The 24,927-nt window shown below is 36.9% G+C and overlaps 1 protein-coding gene across 1 annotated transcript in view; it reads left to right on the forward strand.

Annotated features, from left to right (window-relative positions):
* Positions 1-630: 630 nt before the first annotated feature.
* The window catches only part of UPK1B (uroplakin 1B), a 46,391-nt gene continuing 22,094 nt past the window's right edge, over positions 631-24,927 (forward strand). The window contains exons 1-3 of the mRNA XM_074214564.1: positions 631-737; positions 18,188-18,284; positions 23,125-23,325. Coding sequence (XP_074070665.1) covers positions 18,216-18,284; positions 23,125-23,325 — 270 coding nt within the window. The 5' untranslated portion in view covers positions 631-737; positions 18,188-18,215. The remainder of the gene's footprint in view (positions 738-18,187; positions 18,285-23,124; positions 23,326-24,927) is intronic.

A 24,927-nucleotide genomic window follows, 5' to 3' on the forward strand; every position in this document is an offset into this window, starting at 1 on the left:
GATGAGTTTGAATGCTCAAGCCTTTAATCATAGCAGATTTTAGTTATGAGTATAAATTAGAGATCATCATTCAGAGGAGTAAAAGATGGATGAACATGCAGTCAATCTGTTGTTTTCCAGTTGTGTCCTACTTTCATGACCCCATTTGGAGTTTTCTTGGCAAATATATTGTAGTGGTTTACTATTTTCTTTTCCAGCTCATTTTACAGATAAGGAACTGAAGCAAAAAGGGTTAAGTGACTTGTCCAGGGTCACACAACTAGTAAGTGTGTGAGGCAGGATTTAAACTCAGAAAGTTGACCCCTCACTTTATCCACTGCACCAAGAAAACTGTCTAGGATGCAGCAAAAATGTACCTTTCAGTGTGGAAAAACTGCAGAAGGAATAGAAAAAAGGGCAGAATAACTGAGTTTGTACTTAAACTAGTTTCAGTAAGTGGGAGCAGTCAGAGGAAGAAGAGAAATTTTCTATTGTGGAAGCACTTGGGACAAACTTGTCAGAATAAGAGCATTCCATTTCAGTCAAAAATTTATGGGCTAAAACTTTTCTTTTGCTTTCATCCTCATTTGAAACAAGTTCAGGCAGGTGCAGGTTCAACCCATTTGAGATGCTGCCTACCAATCATAATCCACTATTCCTCTGTGCCTTAGGACTCTAAAGAAACGCTTCAGGCTAGATAAGTCCCACAAGTGAACAAGTTCATAGAGGAGCAAGAAACGGACAGGAGGCATATCTTGGTGAGTAGAAGGCTAACTTTACTATGAAATAATTTTTCTAGTGATCTAAAGCTAGAAGGAGAGAGGATTCTTCTGGTATGAACAGTTTCTAAGTGGTGCTAAGTGAATGAATTAAAGGGCTTATAAGAGTATTATTCTGTGTGATTAAAGTTAGACTTGTCTCCTGTTAGTCTGAAATGAGTATGTTGTTTTTTAAAAGATGTGCTTTTTTTTTTTTAAATCACCCTCATCACTGTGGTACAAATAGCTGTCTCTCTCCAGGGACATTATTCAGCTCTTGATTTCAGAGTCCAATTCTTTCAAGAGAAATTCTGATGGCCTAGTACCCTACTGAGTGGGTCCCAAAGTTCTGTTTAAATGAAACATAGCCTTCAGCTTTACCTTGAACCCATTTTCCCACCTACGTAAAACAGAAGAATTTTATTTTATAAAATGAAATAAGTAATTTATCTTAAATTTATTCTTTGTAAAATAGTGCTAGTGAAAGTAAGTCAACTTTATCTACTTAGATATATGACATTTTCCCCCAAAAAACTTGGTTTCACTCTTTACAATTAATTTATCCTCCATGATTCCTAATAGACCCTTATGTATATTTTCAATGTCTTTAGAATGATAAGAAAAAAATGTTTTTAAGTCTCTCCCTTTCTAATAATCCTTATTTGTCTTCTAAAATGAAAAGTGGTTTTTGTCTTGAATTGAACTGCCAATGGGTATAAATAATCTCATATAACATAGATCTCAAAATATGATATTCATTTCCTGTGAAAGAATGTTTATTTGTTGAATGAAGTTTTATGGATGTAAATGGATGAATTTTCAGATATTTATTATGTTATGTTATGTTGCTGACTGCTGAGAATAGATTTGTAAATAAATACAATTTTTTTCCTAATTCACACAGGCAGACTCCTTGGAACTGAATAAATCAGAGATCATTTAATTTTTCTAAAGATCAACTTTCTATTCTGCATACCCAGTTTCATTTGAAAGTTCCCTTGGCAAATAGCCACTTTTTGAAAGTAACTGGACTGAACCAACCCTAATATAATTCTAGGAGCTAGAACCTCATCTACTTCAAAGCTACCTATGGAGTTCCTATCAACTCCAGTGACACTGCTCATTCATGAAATAAATATAGAACTGTATCCGGTACATATTGACCCTATGTAAATACTAGTTATTATTATTATTATTATTATTATTATTAATGTCAGCTAGGCTAGCAAGTATCCTAATGGTGCTCTGTAGCCAAACTGCTGTTCTACTCTCTTAAATGATTTCCATTCCCAAGGACCTCTCTTGAATGTGAGAATCTAACCCCATTTCTTGGAAGAATAGCAGCCTAAATGAATGAATGGGTAAGACACACCTTGGTTAGGGTTTAAACGTTGTAGCTATACAAACATCTAAACATTACTCTTCTTGTTATCAAACCTGAAAGGGGAAGAATAACATATTATAAATGATTCTTTCTTTCCCACCCTTTTTCTCTTGGATTTGTCTCTCTAACCTGAACTAGAAAATAAAGGTGTGGTTTGTGTGTTTTCTGGCACAACAGAAGTAGGTGAGGAAAAAGAGCAATGAACCAGAAAAATGATCTCATATTATGTGGGTGAGTCTCACATATTTCTTCTATTCCAAAAATTAGCTTGTTTAGTGAGTTATTGTTTTTGGATTCATTCAGTACACCTAGAAAAGTCAATACCTTGGACTTGAATAAGTTTTTAAGGGGTAGACTGAACACAAGAATAGAAAAAGTTGAGAAATGAAGCTTGACGGAGTCATTATAGATTAAAGATTTAAGAATGAACTCCTGGCAAATTGTAATGATATTAGACTGATAGGAGAAATAATTCAAAGGGATGGAAAAGAGACTTCCCAAGCTAGGACTATCCATACAACCTATTCTCTGTAAAAATCTTTTCTAAAATGAGCTACTCACGGGGCAGCTAGGTGGTGCAGTGGATAGAGCACCAGGCCTGGAGTCAGGAGTACCTGAGTTCAAATCCAACCTCAGACACATGATAATTACCTAGTTGTATGGCCTTGGGCAAGCCACTTTAACCCCAGTGCCTTGCAAAAACAAAAAAAAAAATGAGCTACTCTCTATAAAGTCAAGGCATTTTTCCAGAGGAAATTGGTTTTGACTTGGGAGTTTGCTGTCCCATTTCACAATCACTTCTCAACTTTTTATGAACCTGTTCCACAGTTTTTACTCATTTCAGCCTCTTTTATAGGTTGAATTGAGTTACAGAATTATCAGGTTATTTCATGACTAATAATATTACTCATGATCATTGTGAAAGATTTATTATCTTTTGTTTTGGTATCTCCTTTGTTTCCAAAGAGATCTCTCCCTAAACCAGAATCATCCCTTGAAATAAAGAATTTTAAAAAGAGAGAAAAAAATTGTCAGGAAATCTAACAGAATATGCAATATTCCATACCAATAGTCTCTCATTTATGTTAAGAAGGGAGGAAGATGCATTTCTCTCTCTTTTTGAGGGGTCAGACTTGTAATTATAATTTCATTGTTTGTTGTTACAGTTGTTGTTTCTCTTTCCATTTGCGTTATTATAGTCTTCATGTCTATTATTTTTTCTGATGCTGCTTATTCCACTTTATATCTATTTATATGCTTCATGTTCAATTTCATTTTACTAGGTTCAGTACAGTATTACTAACCTTTCAATATCTTTGTGAATCTATGCTGTCATTTAGTGTGTCAACTATCTTTGAATTATCTGCAAATTTGATAATCATGCCATATCATGCCTTTATCCAATTAATTTAAAAAAATGTTAAATAGCCCAGAGCTAAATACAGATCCCTGAATACTCTTTACCTTGATATGGAATCATTAAAGACTGTTTTGAATCTTTCCATAAACTAATTCTGAATTCAACTGATGACATTATCATTTAGTCCAACATGTGCAATATTGCCCAAGGTTGGGGCAGCTAGGTGGCACAGCGGATAGAGCACCGGCCCTGTAGTCAGGAGGACCTGAGTTCAAATCCGACTTCAGACACTTAATAATTACCTAGCTGTGTGGCCTTGGGCAAGCCACTTAACCCCATTTGCCTTTCAAAAACCTAAAAAAAAAAAATAATGCCCAAGGCTTTGCTAAAATCTAAATGTTTATCAATATGCTATAGGAAAGATGTCCTTTAAATTCTCTTCATCTCCAATATACTATTCTAAGTAATATATACTGTTGCACATAGTATGGTTTCAGTAAATATTTTTAATGAAAAAAATTGTATCTATCACATTTTCCTGATCTAGTGTCAAATTATGAAAAAACTTGGAACAACCTATTCCTGATGAGGTCTTTGTAGACTCCAATTCCTCTATTAAATGCTTTGCTCTTTAATGATACATTCTCAAATTTTAAAAGGTAATCAAAGTCCAGCTCACTGGCCTATAGTTTGCTGATTCCATTCTCTTTCTTTTTTGAAAATCAGAACATGTGCCCTTTTCTAGTATTTACATATCTTTAGAAGTTCCTATTATCTTTATCTTTCTTCCTCTTAATTTTCCTTCCTTTCTCTCTCATTTTCTTTTTTTTCAAGCTTGAGTCTTCCTATCTCTCGTAGGTTGGCCTTATACAAGCCTAATCCCATCACTGACTGTCATGGAAGCTTTAACCAGTTCTGTTTCCTATAAGGCTGCTTGGTGGCCCTCTGCTCCCAAGGGTTCATGTATTGTGATTGGACTTAGTAGAGAGACACTATTTACTTTATCCTTCCTGAAGCTTAGAGCTCATTCACCAGCCTCCACCTTCCAGATCCAAGAGTTATAAATGTCCAAGACACATGGCTGGCTTCCATTATCTTCAAAGGTCAATGTCTCAGCAAGGTCAAAGACAATGTCTCAGCAATCACGTTGCCATTCTTTTAGCAGGCAAGGAGTAATTGATTTGGCACATTAATTTTAACCCATCAAGTCAGCTTGGATTTCTCTCACTAGTGCCTTACCAACCTTGGCCTTTAACTCCCAATTAGTCATTTTTGTTTGTTGGTTCTTTCTGGTTATGGCCCAAAGGTTATTTTCCTTAGTGGAAAAAACAGAAAGCAAATTAAAATTTGAGCTTCCTTGCCTTCTCCTTGGACTCCTTTAAGTCCAATGAAAAGTCCATCTTTTACAGGAAGCCTTTCTCAGGCCCTCTTAATTCTAGAGCCTTCCCTCTTATTTGCTTGTTATCTCCTCCATTTAAGGCATTTGCCTCTTTTTTGTATCTCCAGAGCCTAGGAAGTACCTGCCACATAACAAGCATTTAACAAATGTTTATTGACTGACTGAGTCTCCATCATTGGTTATCATCATATCATCCACTTCTAGCAATAGACCTATCCCTCTCTTTTTTTTGAAGAAGGCTAGAAAACTGGAACCCAAAGAGGTGGAGAGACGTTCTGCAAATCACAGTAAAGTGGTAGATAAAATTTGAATACTTCCAATAAAATTCATTCAACATGAGGTTTTAAAAAAAAGGACTGATAAAGTTACTCTCTCAGGGACATTTGCATTTTAATAGAAGCAAGTAGAAAAGAAATTGATTCTTTTTGTAATTTCAATATCAGTGGACTGGGTAAATAAATACTGTTGAAGGAATAAAAATTCCATCTGAGATTAAACTTCAAGAAGAAGGGATAGAGTCACTTGTTAAGAGTTTAGGAGTTTCGGGGTGGCTAGGTGGCACAGTGGATAGAGCACTAGCCCTGGAGTCAGGAGTACCTGAGTTCAACCTTGGGCAAGCCACTTAACCCCATTGCCTTGCAGAGAGAGAGAGAGAGAGAGAGAGAGAGTTTAGGAGTTTCTTTATTTTAATTGTAACAGAAGTGGTCAGAGAAACTCCTTGATTTTCTACTTTCCAGGGAGCTGGACATATTCCCTGGCTTCTTGCTAAGGGACATGAGCTTTGCTGGGATGACACTGGGGACTCCTCATTAGACCTCAGTAACTATGTACACCCCAAAGATGTTAATGGAGAATCAAAAAAATGAATTCTTGTTAGGAAGAGATGCCCCTTCTATGATCAATAAAATAAAATAATCATCTCTAATCTCATCTCTATGCTGTAATTCAAATCTTGTCTGATACCCCCCCCCCAGCTTCTTTCCCCCTCTGATTGGAGGACTGAAGTGTGAAGTTCCAAGCTCCTTCCAATGTCTTCCTTGATTGAGAGCAGAAATTGGACTTTTGGGCTGACTCCACTTCACATCTGCTGTCCAGCACAATTTTTTCAACTCAATTGAAAAAGTTCAATACCCCTTTGTGCTTCTCCCACCCTCACCACTTGGGGTTTGTTGTTTAGTCATTTTTAATGGTGTCAACTCTTTGTGGCTGTATTCGGAGTTTTAGTGGCAGTATTTGCCATTTCCTTCTCCAGTTCATTTTACAGATGAGGAAACTAAAGCAAACAGCATTAAGTGATCTGCCCAGGGTCATACATCCAGGAAGTGTCTGAGACTGGATTTGAACTCATGTCTTCCTGACTCCAGGTCTAGCACAATCTTCACTGTGCCACCCAGCTGCCCCCAAGGATTTGCCTGAAATCAAAGTGAAACTTTTTCATCTTGAAAAAAGATTGTCTATTCTTGTCTCCTTCTCAAATTCAACTGATACAACTACATATAATTCCACAGTATAGTGGCTTTTCATTATGTATTGTGACCAGTTACCAGAATGTCTTCAGTCTCTTTAGGTTGATGGCCAGGCCCAGGGATTTACATTTGGTTAATTGATATTTTTTCCCCTAACCTGTGAGTTCAGTAGTTAGGGAACTCTTAGAAGTTCCTCCTAAGGAGCTTTATCAGTCAATGAAGATTAGCAGTTTCCTTGCAACTTGTGATATTGGAGAATTCTTTGAAGCACAGAAAAGTTAAGTGTTGCCCAGAAAGGATGTAGTCTAGAGGGACTCCTCAACTGCATCTTTCCAATTCAAAGGACAGCTCTCTATCCACTGTTACATTGACTCTCATTGGTTAATTAACTCTAGAAATATATACCTGTGTCATTTTAAAATCTTTATTACAACCTCGTGCTTGAAAAGACATTTTTGCTAATAGTGTCTTTCTTAAGTTCTTTATCAGGAAAGACCTAAACACAATCTTCATAGATAATGGTATCACCTTTTCAATCTATCAGGTATTTATTAAATACCACCTATCAGCAAGGCAGTGTGTTAGGCACCATCCAGACCTTTCTGTCCACATTTACTAGAGGAGAAAAAAAAATAAGTTAATGCAAGATCCTGGGATTCTCTAACTTGGTTCATTTCTTCAAGGTCTTTAAAGGTCTCTTAATTCTTTGGAGTATCTTTGGAGAAAAGGGTTGCCTCCAGATATGTAGTTTCCAAGCTGACACCTGTAGAAAAGTAGGCAGGAATAAGACAAAGGTGGTTCTTTCACTTTTTACTCCTTAAAAGAATAAATGTTCCCTGGAACAAAGGGATATAGTTCCCATCAGTACTTATAAACTTAAAGTTAAGATTTGAAAGTTGTGCTATGGTTCTACATATATAGACAGCTTTGGATTGCTTTCTGTCAAAGGGAGGGAAACAGGAGAAAAAAAAATGTAAAACTCAATACCTTAACCCAAAAATGATAAACTATCGTTTCATGCAGTTGGAAAAGTAAATAAAATATTTTTTTAAAAAAGAAAGTTGTGCTGGCATGAACTCTGCTGGCATTGAAATTCAGGACAGTAAGTTTTTAGGAATGTTGCTGGAATGCTACTGAACTGGTCCTCCCATTAAACAGTACTGCTTTGTACCTGCCTCTGGCCTCACCCATGGCCCAAGCAGAGCTACATCCTTAGAGATGGGATCAGAAATCTAGGGAAATCATCACTGAAAATCTCTTCTCCACTCACATTCCCTCATCCTCCAAAGTAATGGGAAGTCACAGGACCAGAGCCAGAGTTGTTTGGTCTGCCCCAGTAGTCCAAGGACACAAGACTACCAAAAGCTTCCTCCTTACAGCCATGTGTCCAGCAGACCTGACATTTCCCACTCCTAGAATGCCTACAAGCACTCCTCTGGATTGTTCTTGGGTCACAGTCCCCATTTGAAAATGCAACTATTTAGGGGCTGCATTTTAGTCCCCTGGAAACCAACTTAATCAATATTCTAGTCAAAATCTCATGAAGGTGCTATGCTATCATATGCCTTTTAAATTGCTACAAATTATTGTTTGGGATGGAAAGGAAAGGGAACAGATCTATTATTTCATCGGTGTAGGGAATCTCAGGTGAGGAAACTCCCTTCCCCATTCCAGATAGGCCCTTATTCTGCAATTTACAACCTTAGAAAAGTAGCCTGAAGCACTAAGAGATTAAATTATTTATTGGGGACAGTATGTTTGAAGTGAGACTCCTTTGAACCCCAGTCTTCCTGATTCCAAGGTCAGCATTGTCTTCACTATTGCATGGGACTTCTTTTATCAACAGAAGGAATTTGGTAGAGTGAATGAAACACTGAGCTGAATATCGGGTCTAAGTCTGAAGTCTAAAGCTTGGGTTCAAGTACTGCTTTTCCTCCCCCTACCCCAAGCATTGGGGATAAGTGACTTACCCAAAGTTACATAGCTGGTGTCTAGGATCAAATTTCCTCTGGGCCACTGGCACCAACCTGCTGTTTTTCACCCTACTTATGCAACCTTGGGCAAATCATTAATATCTCATGGTATCAGTTCCTCATCTGTAGAATGAAGGAGTAGAATTAAATGATCCCTTCCAACTTTAAATCTATGTCATATTAACCTATCTATGATATTTAATAGCTGTGTGATAGATAAGAGACGTTTAACCAGTCTTAGTTCTCCTATCTATGATGGGAATGATAACAATACCTATTATATGGAGTTGTGATGAAGGTTCAAATGAGATAATATCTGTGAAGTAGTTTGTAGACTTTAAAGTTTATTTAAATGTTAGCTATCTCTTTCTCCTCTTCTTCCTCCTCCTCTGCCTCCTTCCACTCCTTTCTACTCTTTTCTTCTTCTTCTTTTACTTCTTTCTTTTTTTTCAAGGCTATGAAAATAAGTTGGAGAGAGTAGATAATGTATTTGAATCTCCTAGCTTTTATTAAATGCTTCAGTCTAGTTTTATCTGAACATGAGCAGTGTTATCTAGTCTCATAACCCACAAGACTGAGAAAACAAAGTGAGAATACAATCTTTACTTTTTTTCCTGATGTCTGTCAAATTTTTTAAAATCATTCATTTTTTAAACTTATTGCGCTGGGGGCAGAGCCAAGCTGGAAGAGTGGAGGCAGGAATTCACACAGGCTCTCCCCCAGACCACTCCAAATGCCTTAAAGTTATAACTCTAACCAAATTCTAGAATGACAGAACCCACAAAAAGACTGAGGGGAAAAAATTTTCTGACCCAAGACAGCTGGGAAGATCTGTGAGAAGGGTCTGTTCCACCAGGGTTGGAAAGGGCCACAGCCACACCATGCTAGAATGAACCAGCTCCAGTCTTCCAGAAACAGCCCAGGCGCCTGGGTCCCCTGGGGTTACTGGGTCTGTCGTAGAGGAGTTGGTTTCCAGACCTCTCACCTCAGTGATTGCCAAGGACAACTTGGAAGGTCTTTGAGATAACTCTGCCAGGTCTCAGTGCAGCCTCACCCAGGACCCTGTGGAACCACCCCCCTTTCCCCCTACCCTTTAGCTGCTTCCAGAGCGCTCAGCCTATGGACAGTAAAGGGGTCAAGGGAGACTGCAGAGGTCTCTCCACTACCCCTGGGACAGGACTCTGTTGCTTTTGCCCACACTCAGATCCAGATTGCAATCTGGGACCCCAAACTGCCTTGGTGGAGCAGAGACCCTCCTCATAGTTCCAGGGCAGAGAGGAGCTTGTGGTCATCTACAGACTAGAGCACAGGCCAGGATTGCAGTCAGAGTCAAGACCTTGAAGGAATTGAATTCCGGGGCAGGGTGGGGGGAGGGAGAGAGTGTCAAACCTCAAAAGGTCAGAACCGTGCACCCTCCACCCTAGAAGCAGATCCCCCACCTACCAAAGACTTAAAATCAGGTCATAGGCTGGGGAAATGAGCAAACAACAGAAGAAAAAAAAATCTGAATTTAGATGATTCCTTTAATCCCATGGAGGATCAATACGGACACTCAGAAGGTGGCAAAGTTGAAGTTTCTGTATCCAAAACCTCCAAGAAAAATAGGAGCTGGTCTCAGGTTATAGAAGAGCTCAAAAAAGATTTTGAAAATCAAGTAATGGAGAGGGAAAAAATTGGGAAGAGAAGTGAGAGCAATGTGGGAAAATCATGAAAAACAAGTCAACAGCTTAGTCAAGGAGATCCACAAAAATACCAAAGAAAAATAACATCTTAAAACCAGGTCATAGGGGAAAAGCAGTTCAAAAGGTCAGTGAGGAGAAGAATACCTTAAAAAGCAGAATTGGTCAGATGGAAAGGGAGATAAGAAAACTCTCTGAAGAAAATTAACTCCTTCAAATGTAGAATGAAGCTAAGGGGAGCTGATGACTTTATGAGAAATCAAGAAACAATAAAATAAAACCAATGTGAATTATCTTATTGGAAAACAACTGACCTGGAAAACAGATCCAAGAGAGATAATTTAAAAAATTATTGGGCTATCTGAAAGTCATGACCAGGAAAAGAGCCTGGACTTCATTTTTTGGTTTGTTTTTACACAGCTAAGTAATTATTAAGTGTCTGGCAACAGATATGAACTCAGGTCCTCTCGATTCTAGGACCAATGCTCTATCCACTGCAGTACCTAGCTGCCCGCTAGACTTCATTTGTTTTTTAGGATTTTGCAAGGCAAATGGGGTTAAGTGGCTTGCCAAAGGCCACACAGCTAGGTAATTATTAAGTGTCTGAGGTCAGATTTGAACTCAGGTACTCCTGACTCCAGGGCCAGTGCTCTATCCACTGTGTCACCTAGCTGCCCCTAGACTTCATTTTTAAATAAATTCTCTAGGAAAATTGCTCTGATATCCTAGAAGCAGAAGAAAAAATAGAAATTGAGGGAATCCACTGATCACCTCCTGAAAAAGATTCCCAAATAAAAACTCCCAAGAATATTATAGCCAAATTTCAGAACTCCCAAGCCAAAGAGAAAATATTATAAACCACAAGAAAGAAAAATTCAAATATCATGGAGATACAGACAGGATTGCACAGGATTTAGTAGCATCCTCATTAAGGGTTCCTAGAGCTTAGAATAAGATACAAGGCAAAAGAGCTTGGATTACAACCAAGAATCAACTACCCAGCAAAACTGAACATCCTCTTTCAGGGGAAAAGATGGAAATTCAATGAAATAGGGGACTTTCACATTTTCCTGTTGAAATGGCCAGAGATGAAAAATAGTTTGATGTTCAAGTTCAGGACTCAGGTGAATCCTCAGTCCTCAAGTTCAGGACTCTTGGAGAAGGTGGACGGGGAAGGGCAAATTATGAAGGATTTAATGATGTTGAACTGCTTGTATTACTCCATTGGAAGATGATACTGATAATACTCATATGAACCTTCTCATGTAATAGGGCAGTTAGAAAGAGCATATATATAGATAAGGTGCAGGAGAGGTTGAATATGAAAGTCTAATATATTTATTATATAAATGGAATTAATGGGCAAGAAAGGAATGTACTGGGAGAATGGGAAAGGAGAGGTAGAATGGGCTAAGATATTTCATATAAAAGAGTCAAGAAAAAGGTTTTGCAGTGGAGTGGCAGAGGGAGAAGGTGAATTCATTCTCATTAAAAGTAGCTCAGAAAAGAAATCATACAAACACTAAATAGGGTATAGAAATCTATCTTACCCTAGAGTAAAAAATGAGAGGAAAGTGATAGGATAATGGAGACAGGGAAGGGGGAGAGTAGGTGATAGAAGAGAGGGAAAATTGTTGGAGAGGGTACTCAGATGCAACACATTTTGAGAAAGGACAGGGTGGAAGGAGAGAGAGAATAGAATAAATGGAGGTGGGGAGGAATAGAATGGAGGGGAAAACCAGCTAGTAATAGCAGCTGTAGGGAAAGAAATCATTGAAGCAACTTCTCTGGTGGACTTATGATAAAGAATGCAATCCATCCCAGAGACAGAGTCTATGGTATCTGAACAGAGACTGAGTATACCTTTTTTTTCCTTTCACTTTATTTTTCTTGAGGATTCTCTATCTTTGTGAGGGGGCAGATTATGTTTACATATACAACAAGCATATTGTAGTAATGTGAAAATAATTAAATGTAAACTTACTGTACTATGATTAATACTTTGTGTTGCTCAAAAAGCTAGCAGTGAATTAAATGGTTTCTAATCATTGAGTGGTTATAAAAGCAGGAGTTTTCAGTGGTAGAGAAACCAAAAGGGGATTGGTAAAGAGAGAACCCGGTTACTAGGACTCAAATGCATCTGTGATTTCATCAATGTAAATGTGCCTCCAATGGGACAGATTTCAAACTCACCTGTCCTGTGGGACTCTTGTCTAGATCTTCTACCGTCCTTAGCTTTTTCCTCCATCCACCCATTTTTTCCCTTTATTGCTCATTATTTTACCTCTTGGCCTTCTACTATTTATTGTTTTGTCTCACTCCAATTGTAATCTCTTAGAAAGCAGGATTTGCCTTCTCTGTTCTCTGAAGCCCCAATCTACCCAAGGCAATTATTTGATACCTTAAGGGCAGGTACTCAATCAATCATGATGGATTTGTTCTCTCTAAGTAAAATATGACCTTTACTCCCTAAATGTCTGCTGTATAAATTCCTCCCTTTCATGGGCTATTTATCTGTGTCTGTAGTTTAGATGATAATCCCCTTGGTCAGGAAGAATGTCTTGTAGATGATGATAATGAACTTAGCAATGTAACAGATCCTGCTAGATGAGTCAGGTACTCCCTATGTAATCAGTGTATTAACTCCTTCAATTCCTGGGTCCTTTTAAATAGAAGGTAGTACAATATTAATATTATTACAAAATAGCTCTAAAGGACTGAAAATATGCATCTCCCTTCTCTCTTTGCAGAGGTGAAAAATTATGAGTGTGAAATATTACATATCATATCAAATAGCTAATATGTTGGTTGATTCTCCTGAATTTTTTTCACCATTTTTTATTTTTTGTTACAAAAGATGACTTTCTAGAAAGGTGAATAGGAGGGATAGATTAAAAAATAAAGGTGATGAACAATAAAAGTTATCAACAAAAAAAATTTAAAGAGCTCCAGTACCCTGAAATAATTGACCTATTTCTGTGTATGCCAAGAATATACCAAAAAGATTACTTAACAGAGGCCCCAGAAACTGCTATGTAAAGAGAATTTATAAAAGTGACAATCACTTTATTGTTGTTGTTCAGCATCATCCAACTCTTCCTGACCCTATTTAGGTTTGCTTTCTATTTTTTGGCAGGGATTTACCATTTCCGTCTCCAGCTCATTTTATAAATGAGGAAGTTAAGGAAACAAGTTTAAATGACATGTCCAGTGTCACACAGCTAAGTGTCTAAGTCCAGATTTGAACTCAAGAAGATGAGTCTTCCTGTCTTCCTGCCAGACCTGGCACTCTATCCACATACCACCTAGCTATCACTTAAGAGTATTTAAAGATTAGAAGTATTGTTGAGAAATTTAAAAATTGTTAGATTAGATAGCAACAATGACTCTGAAGTCTAAATTTAAGGAAAACATAACAAAGACAAGTGGACCAGGTTTCTTTAAAAAGATTTTATTAATTTTGAGTTTTACAATTTTTCCCCATTCTTGCTTCCCTCCCCCCACCCCCTACAGAAGGCATTCTGTTAGTCTTTACATTGTTTCCATGGTATACATTGATCTAAGTTGAATGTGGTGAGAGAGAAATCATATCCTTAAGGAAGAAAAATAAAGTATAAGAGACTGCAAAATTACATAATAAGATAACGGGTTTTTTGTTTTCTAAATTGAAGGTAATAGTCTTTGGTCTTTGTTCGAACTCTACAGTTCTTTCTCTGGATACAGATGGATTCTCCATTGCAGATAGACCAAAACTGTCCCTTGTTGTAGCACCTAAGGAATGAGCAAATCCATCAAGGTTGATCATCACTCCCATGTTGCTGTTATGGTATACAATGCTTTTCTGGTTCTGTTCCTCTCAGCATCATTTCATGCAAATCCTTCCAGGCTTCCCTGAATTCCCATCCCTCTTGGTTTCTAATAGAACAATAGTGTTCCATGACATACATACACCACAGTTTGATAAGCCATTGTCCAATTGAAAGACATTTACTTGGTTTCAAATTCTTTGCCACCACAAATAGGGCTGCTATATTTTTGTACAAGCAATGTTTTTACCCTTTTTCATAATCTCTTCAGGCTATAGATCCAGTAGTGGTATTGCTGGATTAAAGGCTATGCACATTTTTGTTCCCTTTGGGCATAAGTGGACCAGGTTTCTATCAATCCCTTATAGAATCACCAATTTTACCCAGATTGATTTGTTTCCTAAACTATAATAATTAACATTTTGTGTTAATTTAAGTTTAACAAAACACTCTACTTGCAGTATACTTTTGTTTGATTTTATCCTCACAATAGCTCAAGATAATACTTCAGATATTATCCCCTTGATCTTAATAATGTAATTCACCTATGCCAGAAGCAGAATTTGAACTCAGATCTGGCCTCATTCCAAGTTCAGAATTCTACTGTATTGGCCTACCTTTCAGTACACCTACTATCCTTTTGACTCTCTTTATAGTATTCCTTTCACTTGAAATGCCTTCCCCAGTTCCATCTCCACCTATCAAAATCTTTTTTAAGACTCAAGTCAAATATCATATTAGAATCATAGATTTAGAGTTTAAGAAGGGGTGGGAGGTGGGAGGCATTAAAAAGACCATCTTACAAATGAAGGAAACAGGCCCTAAAGAGATCAAATGACAAGGTCACATAGTTAATGTGTTAATAAGTAGTAATCATGGGATTTGAATCCAGATCTATTGTCTTCAAATCCAGAATACTTTCCACCATATCATGAAACAGCTAGTCAGCCAACTCCAAGTGCTCTCTGAACTCTTACAGCACTTTCATTGCTAGGGCACTTGTTTGAATTGGGGTTATTTATATAATTATCTTCTCTTTCCTAAGAGATCTTGAATTCCTGAAGGACAAGGATAGTATCTTAGACATCTTTGTATCCTCACAAATACCTACCAGTACTTTGCATGTAACTGAGTCAGCAAACAGTTGTTAAAAATTTGAATAAATGAATGTTCCCAAAGAAAAATACTGGAAAATACAGGTGACTTTTCTTCTCTTGTAGTTTCAAGGGTAAGCATTTATTTAAACTTGTGTTACCACTTTTCTGGAGGACTGTCTATTGGACAGAAATTAGAGAAGGGATCACAAGTTTAACGGTCTGCATTCCCCTTCAGACATAAAATCTGATCACAAGTCAATCTCCCAGGGTAAAGGATCTTATTTTATACCCTTTATACCCTTTGGTAATGTGATGAAACCTGTAGACCACCTTCTCAGAATAATACAAATGCTAAAATAAAAGGCATAGGATTACAATCTTCCTACTAACTTTATCAACTCACAAAAACTTCTCTCTTTAAAGTTATTAATGATCAGTTGCCAAATCCAATGGTCTTTTCTCCTTGACCTCTCTGTAGCCTTGTACAATGTTAATCATTCTCTCCTCTTCTCTCTAGGATTTTGGGACACCACTCTCTCCTGGTTCTTGCCTTACTTATCTGACTATTCCTTCTCTGTCTCCTTTGCTTGAGTGTCTTCCAGATCATAGCATTTAAGAGTAGATGTCCTTCAGGAATCTGTTCTGGGTCCTCTTCTCTCCATTTCTATACTATTTTATTTGATGATCTCATCTGCTCCCATAGATTTAATTACCGTCTCTGAGATGATGATTCTCAAATCTAACAATACTGCCTCACACTCTGCTGATCTTCAGTCTTGCATTTCCAAATGCCTCTCAGACATTTGAAACTAGATGTTGAGACTCATTATGTCCAAAATGGAACTCCTTATCTTTTCCCCTAATACTGCCCCCACCTCCTACCTTCCCTATTACAGTAGAACACAACATCATCCTCTCAATCCTCAAAATCTAGTATTCATCTCAGACTCCTCACTATCTCTCACCCCCATTTCCAAGCTGTTGCCAAGGTCTGTCCATTTCACCTTTACAGTGTCTCTTTACTACATCTCCTTTTCTTTTCTGACACTTCTGAAACATAGACCTTTGTGTCTGCCTAGTGGATGGATCTATATGCTTCAAGTCTTCCCCCATTACAATCCATTCTCCATTCAGCCACTAAGGTGATTTTCCTAGAGCAAAGTCATCTTCCTACTTGATGGTGGATTCTTTTGGACTCTGGGATCAACACAAAATGTCTTGTTTATCAAAGTTCTTCATAGCCTACCCCTCTCCTATCTTTCCAATCTTCTTTCATTTTACTCCCCAACATATAATCTTCTCTTTGATTCAGTGACATTGACCTCCTGACTATCCCAGGACCAAGGCACTCCATCTCTGGACATCTTTGGCTGTCTCCCTTGCCTAAAATACTCTTCCTACTCCACTCTGGCTACTGACCTTCCTGACTTCCTGTAAATTCCAGCTTGAATAGGGTGCTGGTTTGATTTGGGGTAATTTGTATAAATGTCATATCTTCCCTAAGAAATCTTGAATTCCTGGATGCTAGGGACTGTACTTATTTTGGATATCTTTCTATCCTCCACAAGCACCTACCATAGTACTTGGCACATGATTGTCCAGAGATTAAGTCCATTGCTAGTAGAAGAACTCAGACATGTCACCCTTATTGACATGTTGTTTGCTAGCTTACATTCAAGACTGTGGAGAAAGTTGATGTTGCCTAATCTGTGATTTAAGATTTAAGGGTAAACCAGAACTTCTTGAAATTTAATCAAAATGAAAGAACAGAGAGAAAGAGAGGCTGATTACTTAGACCAGGCTTCATGGGGGTATTTTATAGGAATAAAGTCATCCTGGCTCCAGGGTCTCCTATTCAACTGTGAAAGTTCAGGAATTTAATTCTCAAGGTCACAAGGTGAAGACCTTATAGGGGACTGAATCATGTTAATCAAATTCCTGAAATTATTTGATAACTTGGGTTTTCAGTCATGTCTAACTCTTCATAATCCCATTTGCGATTTTCTTGGCAAAGATACTGAAGTGGTTTGACATTTCCTTCTCCAGCTCATTATACAGATAAGGAAACTGAGGCAAGTGACTTGCCCAGAGTCATATAGCTATAAGTATCTGAGGCCAAATTTGAAATCAGGTCTCCCTGACTCCAGGCCCAGCACTCTATCCACTGTGCCACCTAGTTGTCCTAGAACAGGGATACCAATTTGTTAATTTATACTGAGCTGTCAAATAAATTAGGATATTCATGTTGGCTGGTTCAAACATTTCTTCCCAGTAGGAAATTAAGTCAATATTAGCAAATTTGCTTAGTGAGAAGAATCAGAACAAATTTGGACACTGTGAATGCTTTGATAGTATCAGTGAATCCCAAGAGCATGATGTTACCATCTCCACATAAATTAGTCTTGAAATCAAAAGATATAGGTTTTGGACTCTAGTTCCTCCACCTACCAGCCATGCAACTATAAGCAACCTTTCTGAGTTTGATATTACTCATTTATAAAATGGGGATAATAATGTTTGTACTACTTACCTTATTGTTGGATTGTTGTAAAGAAAACATTTTGAAAACTTTAATGTAAGTGTGTGTTATTCATAGTTGGGGAGGAATCCTTAGAGTGAATCCTGCTACAAAAAACCACCCTGACTGTGTGGCACTAAGCAAATCATTAAACTTCTCAATGGCCCAGGCTGTATTCAAATTCTGTAAATTACAAATTAGTTGCCATCTGCATTGTTGAAGAGATTTTCCATACATTACTTCTTATGAAAATCAAAGGTCCAGGATAAAAATGATTAATACATTTAAATTCAGCCAATGCAAGGGCAGCCTTTGCCAAATAATTCCAAGAATTCAAATTATAGTCCTTTATAAATAATAATAGCTAATAATTTATTAATACATTGCATATAATTTCAACACATAAATATAAGCAGATGAAAAATTAATTTTCTATTAGTACAACTTATTAATAATTTATATAGTATTGTAAGCTTTATAAAGTACTTTACAAATATCTCACTTTATTCTCATAACTCTTGGAAGAAAGTGCTACAATTCTTCCCTGTTTATAAAGAAACCGAGGACAATGGTGGTTAAATTACTTTCCCAGGATCACATAGCTAAAAAAATGTCTATAACCAAATTTGAACTCATCTTCCTAACTTTAGGTATTGATCAATACACTGTGCCTCTTAAATAATATGTGCTGGGAAATGTTGCAGTTTTTAAAATCAATCATAGCTATATCTGACACCTGTTATAACCAAACTATATTTTCCTCAACAGAGTCTTCAGCTTGTAGGAAATACTAAGGATGGCTAAAGGTGACTCCTCTGTGCGCTGCTTCCAAGGCCTGTTGATTTTTGGAAATGTGATTATTGGAGTAAGTAATAAGAATTTTTCAGGAACTTAAAAGCATTTGAGTGAACAAAATCAATGTTGCTAGGACAGGAAGGAAAGTCATCAATTGGGAAAAAAATTATATCAATTCTCTCAGAGACAGATTTGTTATCCAAGATATATATATATATATATATATATATATATATATATATATATATATATATTTATATATATGTATATATATGGAACTAATAAGAATATGGAAGAAAAAAGAGTTATTCCCCAATGACTAATTAGTCAAAATATATTAACAATTCTCAAAGGAATTTCAAACTATTAATTATATGGAAAAATTGTTCAAAGTAATAAAAATAAAAGAGATTCAAATCAAAACAACTGAGATTTCACTTTACAATCAGCAAATTGGCAAAGATGTCAAAAGCTAAAAATAGTCAATGCTGATGGTACTATGGGAAGATAGGCCCACAAAAACTCTGAATTTGTTCAAACATTCTGTAAAGAAAATTGGAATTATGCTTTTTAAAAAAGAGTAACTAAAATATTCATGCCCTGTACCCAGAGATCCCACTGTTTAGCCTGTTATATGTACTCATACGTATATGAAATATATAGGTGTATTCACACATTATACATACATATGTGTAGGTGTGAGACTCATATACACTAAAATATTTATAATAGCCCTTTTTATTGGAGGAAGAGATTATATAGGTAGCAAAGAACAGGGAACAAAGTAATTAGCCATTCATTTGGAAATTATACTAACCATAGCACATAAATGTAATTACTGGCCTGTAAGAAAAGATGAATATGAAACATTCATTGAAACATGGAACAATTTAAATAAACTGATACTTAGTGAATTAATTCAAACCTGGAAAGCAATACAAATAGTAACTTCAATAATGTAAATAGAAAGAAAAAAGCTAATATAAGTGCTGTGGTATTATATTAATCAAGCCTGACCTACAAAAACTGAGATTATATAAATGTATTTCTCATCATTGAAAAAGGGGAGGATTAAGGTGTGAAATCTTGCATGTATTCTTACTTAACAGATGTATTGTTTGCATTTGATGAGCTAGGTTTCCTCTCCCTTTCTTTTTTTGTAAAAAAAAACTGTTCAAAGAGAAAGAACATTATCTGTAGAAAGTTATATGTTGGAGTTGGCTCATACTTACTCATAGGAACTGATTGTTAAATTTTCAGTGTGAGCTTTTATACCTGGGAAATCAGCAGTGGCTACAAATTAGGACCTGATTTATTGTTTTGTTCATTGTTTAGACATAAGAATATGGTGGGAAAATGTTAATAATGCACATTAAATTTTTTTTTTGCAAGGCAATGGGGTTAAGCGATTTGCCCAAGATCACACAACTAGGAGATTAAATTTAAAATATGTTGAACCAACCTTTTTTTTTTTTGGAGAGTAATTGTTAAACACCTATTAGCACACAATCACATATTCAAAATGAACATGATGTAATAAATAAAGGCATTTATTTTAAAAACTCTTTCTTCCCTTCAAGTATTACTCAGGATGTTTTGTTCCTCAAATAAGCAGTACATAAATCACCTAGATAAACCCAAGGTTGAATTCCAAGTTTAAAGGGAAATAATGATGTAATTAGCTTTCTTTATCTTCATTTTAAAGCCTTATTTATGTCAGTTAGGATCCCAGTAAAAATAATCTTGTATGAATCACTATAATCCATTGAAAATTTGTGATTGGAAAAGGATGAGTAATCTTTTCTCTCTCTCCCTAAAGTAATGGCCTAGGGGCCGCTAGGTGGCACAGTGGATAAAGCACCAGCCCTGGAGTCAGGAGTACCTAGGTTCAAATCTGGTCTCAGACACTTAATAATTACTTAGCTGTGTGGCCTTGGGCAAGCTACTTAACCCCATTTGCCTTGCAAAAACCAACCCCCCCCCAAAAAAAAAAAAACTAAAGTAATGGCCTATTCCAGCAAGGTGTGAAGAAATGTCCAGGAAATGACTTTCACTACAGATCCCCAAAGTCTCTTCTTGAAAGAACTGAAATATTCCACCTAATTGTCCCACACTGGTTGACCACAAACTTTTCCTGATTCTTTCTGGAAATCTGTAATTATTTATTTGTGTTTATGGGGTAGATAGATTATTGGGCTTGGAGTCTGTAAGACCTGAGTTCAGATCATATCTCAGATCTTAGCTGGATGAACCTGGCAAGTCATTTACTTGGGCCCCCTATTTCCTCATTTGTAAATTGTAAAAAAAAATGAAAATTAATAATTGATCCTGTATTTTATAATTGATTTCACTTTCATTGCTTCTATTCTGCAAATTTATTCTATATTCTAGGCAATAAGCTTAAGCCTTTTCTTCATCTCTGAGTGAAGCTCCAGAATTCAAAAGTTCACTTTTCTTCTTCTTTCTATAGATCACTTTTAGTAAAAGAAAAACTCCGAGCTAAATTTAGAAGTTTAATACTCTTATAAAACACTCTAGTTCTAAGGGACCTGTTATCCTTACAACACCTGCAAATCACTCTGTGCCATAGAAACTCGTTATTTCTCATAATTTCATCTCCTGAGAAACTCCATGACATTTGTATGTTTTCCCTGAGTGCAAACAAGCTGACTTGACCTGATCTCAGTCCTCCATCACCCAATTAAAGGTGTTCTTATCTCATGCCCAGGCACCAGTGTGTCTACAATCCTTGGTCTATTATAAAAAGCTTTGGAATGCAGCTGAATCTCATAAATTCATAAAATATTCCTCTAAGAAAGAGAGGAATCCTAGTCCTAAAATCACGTGTGTGGGTAAGCCCTCTTCCCTTAATTTAACCAAACCTGATGCCTCACCTCCATGTTGTTGCTAATCTCATAACAAATGGTATGATTTCCTCACCTACTTAGTTCTGTTTTTTGTTCATGCCTATAAAAAGGAGTTGCATCTTCAATTCTTTGTCTTTGACTAAATGGTGGCAAGTCATTAGATCTATTTTATTAACAGGTAGTACCTGCTAATAAGCCATCATGTAGTTCAGAAAGGAGCAGCTAGGTGGCACAGGAGGACCTGAGTTTAAAATCTGGCCTCAGACACTAAATAATTGTCTAGCTGTATGATCTTGGGCAAGTCACTTAACCCCATTGCCTTAAATAAAAATAAATAAATAAAAATAGTTCAGAGAAAATGTGCCTCAGTCCATTTTTTGTTGAATTTTATTCACAAGCTCTGTGGTCCCTTCCAATTCTAAATCTATGTTCCTATGGATCATATTATCCTATGTGTTTGTCTTAGATTTGTCCAGTATTTTGAGAACTTAATGGAAAATTCACAAAAGGAGCATATAGTAATAAATAATAATAATTAAAAGAATGTTAACTCATAGAAGAAAAGAAAGAAAGCTTCAGATAAAGTACCCAGGCACAGAAACACTTGGGACAAGGGTAATCAAAGATATAATTGGATAGGGAATGGAAACCCCTGTCATATTTGCCCTCATAGCAAAGCAAGGGGAGGGAAGAGTTAACAATGGTCTTACAACATTTTAAAGAATTGAATTCAAACCCACTTTCACAGTTAGTAACTGTGTGATGCCAGGCAAGTCACTTAACCTCTATTTGCCTCAGTTTCCCCAACTGCAAAAATAGAGGAAATCACAGTACCTACCTCTTAGAGTTGTTGTAAGGGTCAAAAGAGATAATACTTTAGGATATTGCCTAGGGGCAATTAGGTTGTACAGTGGGTAGAGTGCCAGACCTAGAGTCAGGAAGATACTTCTTCAAATGTGGCTTTGGACACTTACTAGTTGTGTTTCTGTGGACAAGTCAATTAACCCTTTATCTGTTTCTTCATTTGTAAAATGAACTGGAGAAGAAATACAAAAACCATCTCTGTATCTTTATCAAGAAGACCCCAAATATGATCTTGAAGAATCAGATCATGACTGAAACAAACAACAATGACAACAAACGTGTCTGGCACATAATAGATGCTATATAAATGCTAGTCATTGTTGCTGTTATTTCCTATCCCTGAGGCAAGGAGAGGCTAGGTATTGGCAAATGGACAAAGTGACATAGAGGGAAAGGAGCAGAATCAGGACAACTATTTAACAATACTAAAAATGAACAGATTTGAAAGATTTAAGAACTCTAATCAATACAAGGACCAACCATTTTCCAATAATGATGATATCTACTGTAGCCTGAATTGACATCTTTGTTAAGATTTGTCTCTACTGCTTGTCCATCTTGACAAAAGTTGAGTAAAAGGATGTCCGATTCCATAATAATGACACTAAAAATGAACAAATTAGAAAGACTTAAGAACTCTGGTCAACACAATGACCAACCATTATCCAGAGGACTGATGATAAAGGATGTTACCCACCTTCAGACAGAGAAGTGATAGATTCAATATGCAAAATGAAATCTAGACCTCACTCCTCTCCACAGACCTGCAGCCATAGTGTCCTCTTTCCCATTTTTTAAACACCTGACTTTCCACCTCCCTACTCTGACTTTTTCACTGGCTATCCCTAATTCCTAAAATATTCTCCCTCCTTGTCTCAGTCTTCTGGCTTCCTTGCTTTCCTTCAACTCTCAATTAAAATTCCACTTTCTGCATAAAGCTTAGTTCCCCTTATTACTAAGGGAAGTACCTTCCCTTTGAGACAATCTCCACTTTATTTTTGTATTTATCATTTGTACCTAGTCATTTCTCTGTTGTCTGCTTCACTAGACTATGAGTTTCTTGAAAGTAAGAGCTATTTTTGCTTCCTTTGTATTCTCAGGACTTAGCACAGTGCCCAGCTCATAAAATGCCCTTAATACATGCATGTTGACTTGACTTGTTGACTTCCAATCCCTCAGATGTGTGGCATTGCTCTGACAGCAGAATGCATCTTCTTTGTATCGGATCAACACAGCCTTTACCCTTTACTAGAAGCTACTGATAATGATGACATCTATGGAGCAGCCTGGATTGGCATCTTTGTTGGCATCTGCCTCTTCTGCTTGTCTGTTCTTGGCATTGTGGGCATCATGAAGTCAAGCAGAAAACTACTTCTGGCAGTAAGATCTAAACTGTCCAAATTTGTGTGTGTATGTGTGAGTGTGTGTATATGTTTTCATTGAGTATCACTGAACCCTTTCAGAAGAGGTGAGGGCATAAGCATAATCAGAATGGTTTTGCATTAAAGCACATTTTCATAGATGAAGGGTTGCATTAGTCCATATACAAAGTCCTTTTAGAACACAAAGGGGATATGTCAGGAAATCTTATCCTAATATTCTTCAGTTTCCTGACATAATGTGTGTTGTCAGAATGGGAATTATTCTCTGCTTTTCCTGGCTGAAGAGATAGTTGAAGAGAAAAGCAGATAAACTTCTTATTACAAGAAAATTTCAATTCCTTTACAGATGAAATAGATTGTCTCTCCCTCTCCACTCCACCCAATATTTATCTTTCCCCTCTTAGAAGCTACACATCCTGAATTTCTCACAACTGGAGATATATTCCTATGTAATTTAGAATTATATTTCAGAATAACCTAGTCTTAAAGTATAAATTGGGAGAAGGTAACTAATACAACAGAACACTAGGTGATATGGTGGATAGATGCCAGTCCTGGAATCAGGAGGACCTGAGTCCAAATCTGGCCTCAGATACTCACTAACTGTGTGAACCTGGGCAATTAATTGTTTGCCTCAGTTTCTTCATCTGTAAAATAAACTGGAGAAGGAAATGGCAAAACACTTCAAAAGGGGGCACGAAGAGTCTGAAACAACTGAACAACACCTTGAGACACTAATACTTGTGAAAGTTGTTTGCCAGTTGTCTTCTTTTGCCTGGAAGGCACTCTGAGTCTGCTCAAGAGTTGGGAGAGGGAAGTACACTGGAGAGGAGGGCACATTAAGCAAACAGAAGAAAAGAAGATAGAGTTAGACAAGAGGTACTATAGAAGACAAACTTGACTTGTTGATCCAATTTTGCCTGGTCTAGATGGGAGATAATTGTCATTCTTCCTTTGCACCCAGAATTATACAAGAAAAATGTCATTCTACCCTATAACTCCCACCTATATTTACTTAAAAGGTGGCCACCATTACCAAACTACTGTTCATCCTACTGGGTCAATGTAACAGAAAGGGTTATGTGCTGCACAGACTTACTTTGGTCAATTCGAATCTGTCCCACAATGACACACTCTCTCACATCATTTACTCTACACAAACTTTGTGAAAGAGTGGGTGAATGCAAATTAGTCAGCATGTGTGTGTGTGTTTCATATCCAGGTTGCCTCCTTTCCAGGAGTGTGGTGGAGCTGTTTCATAACTGGAGCTGATGGTTAAATTTTCAATGTAAGCTTTTACAGCTCAGAAATCCAAAAATGCTAAAAGTTAGGGCTTAATTTATTGTTTGTTGACATCTAGCTTAAGAAAGTGATGAAGAAAATGTTAATCATTCAGACTGAGCTTATGTTTACATTTTTTCCAGAGAGCCAGTTGTTAAACATTCACCAGCAATCCACTGCTCCTTTCTCTCTGTTGTGACAAAAATATTAGCTAAATCTATAATTCCCCATAGTTTAGACTTTTCAGGAATTCAGAAAGGGGTTTTCCCATATTATTCAGGATTACTACAGTTTTATTGTGCTATAAAATTCCTTCTTG

The sequence above is a fragment of the Macrotis lagotis genome, chromosome 1 (assembly GCF_037893015.1).
Source record: "Macrotis lagotis isolate mMagLag1 chromosome 1, bilby.v1.9.chrom.fasta, whole genome shotgun sequence".
Classification (NCBI taxonomy): domain Eukaryota; kingdom Metazoa; phylum Chordata; class Mammalia; order Peramelemorphia; family Peramelidae; genus Macrotis; species Macrotis lagotis.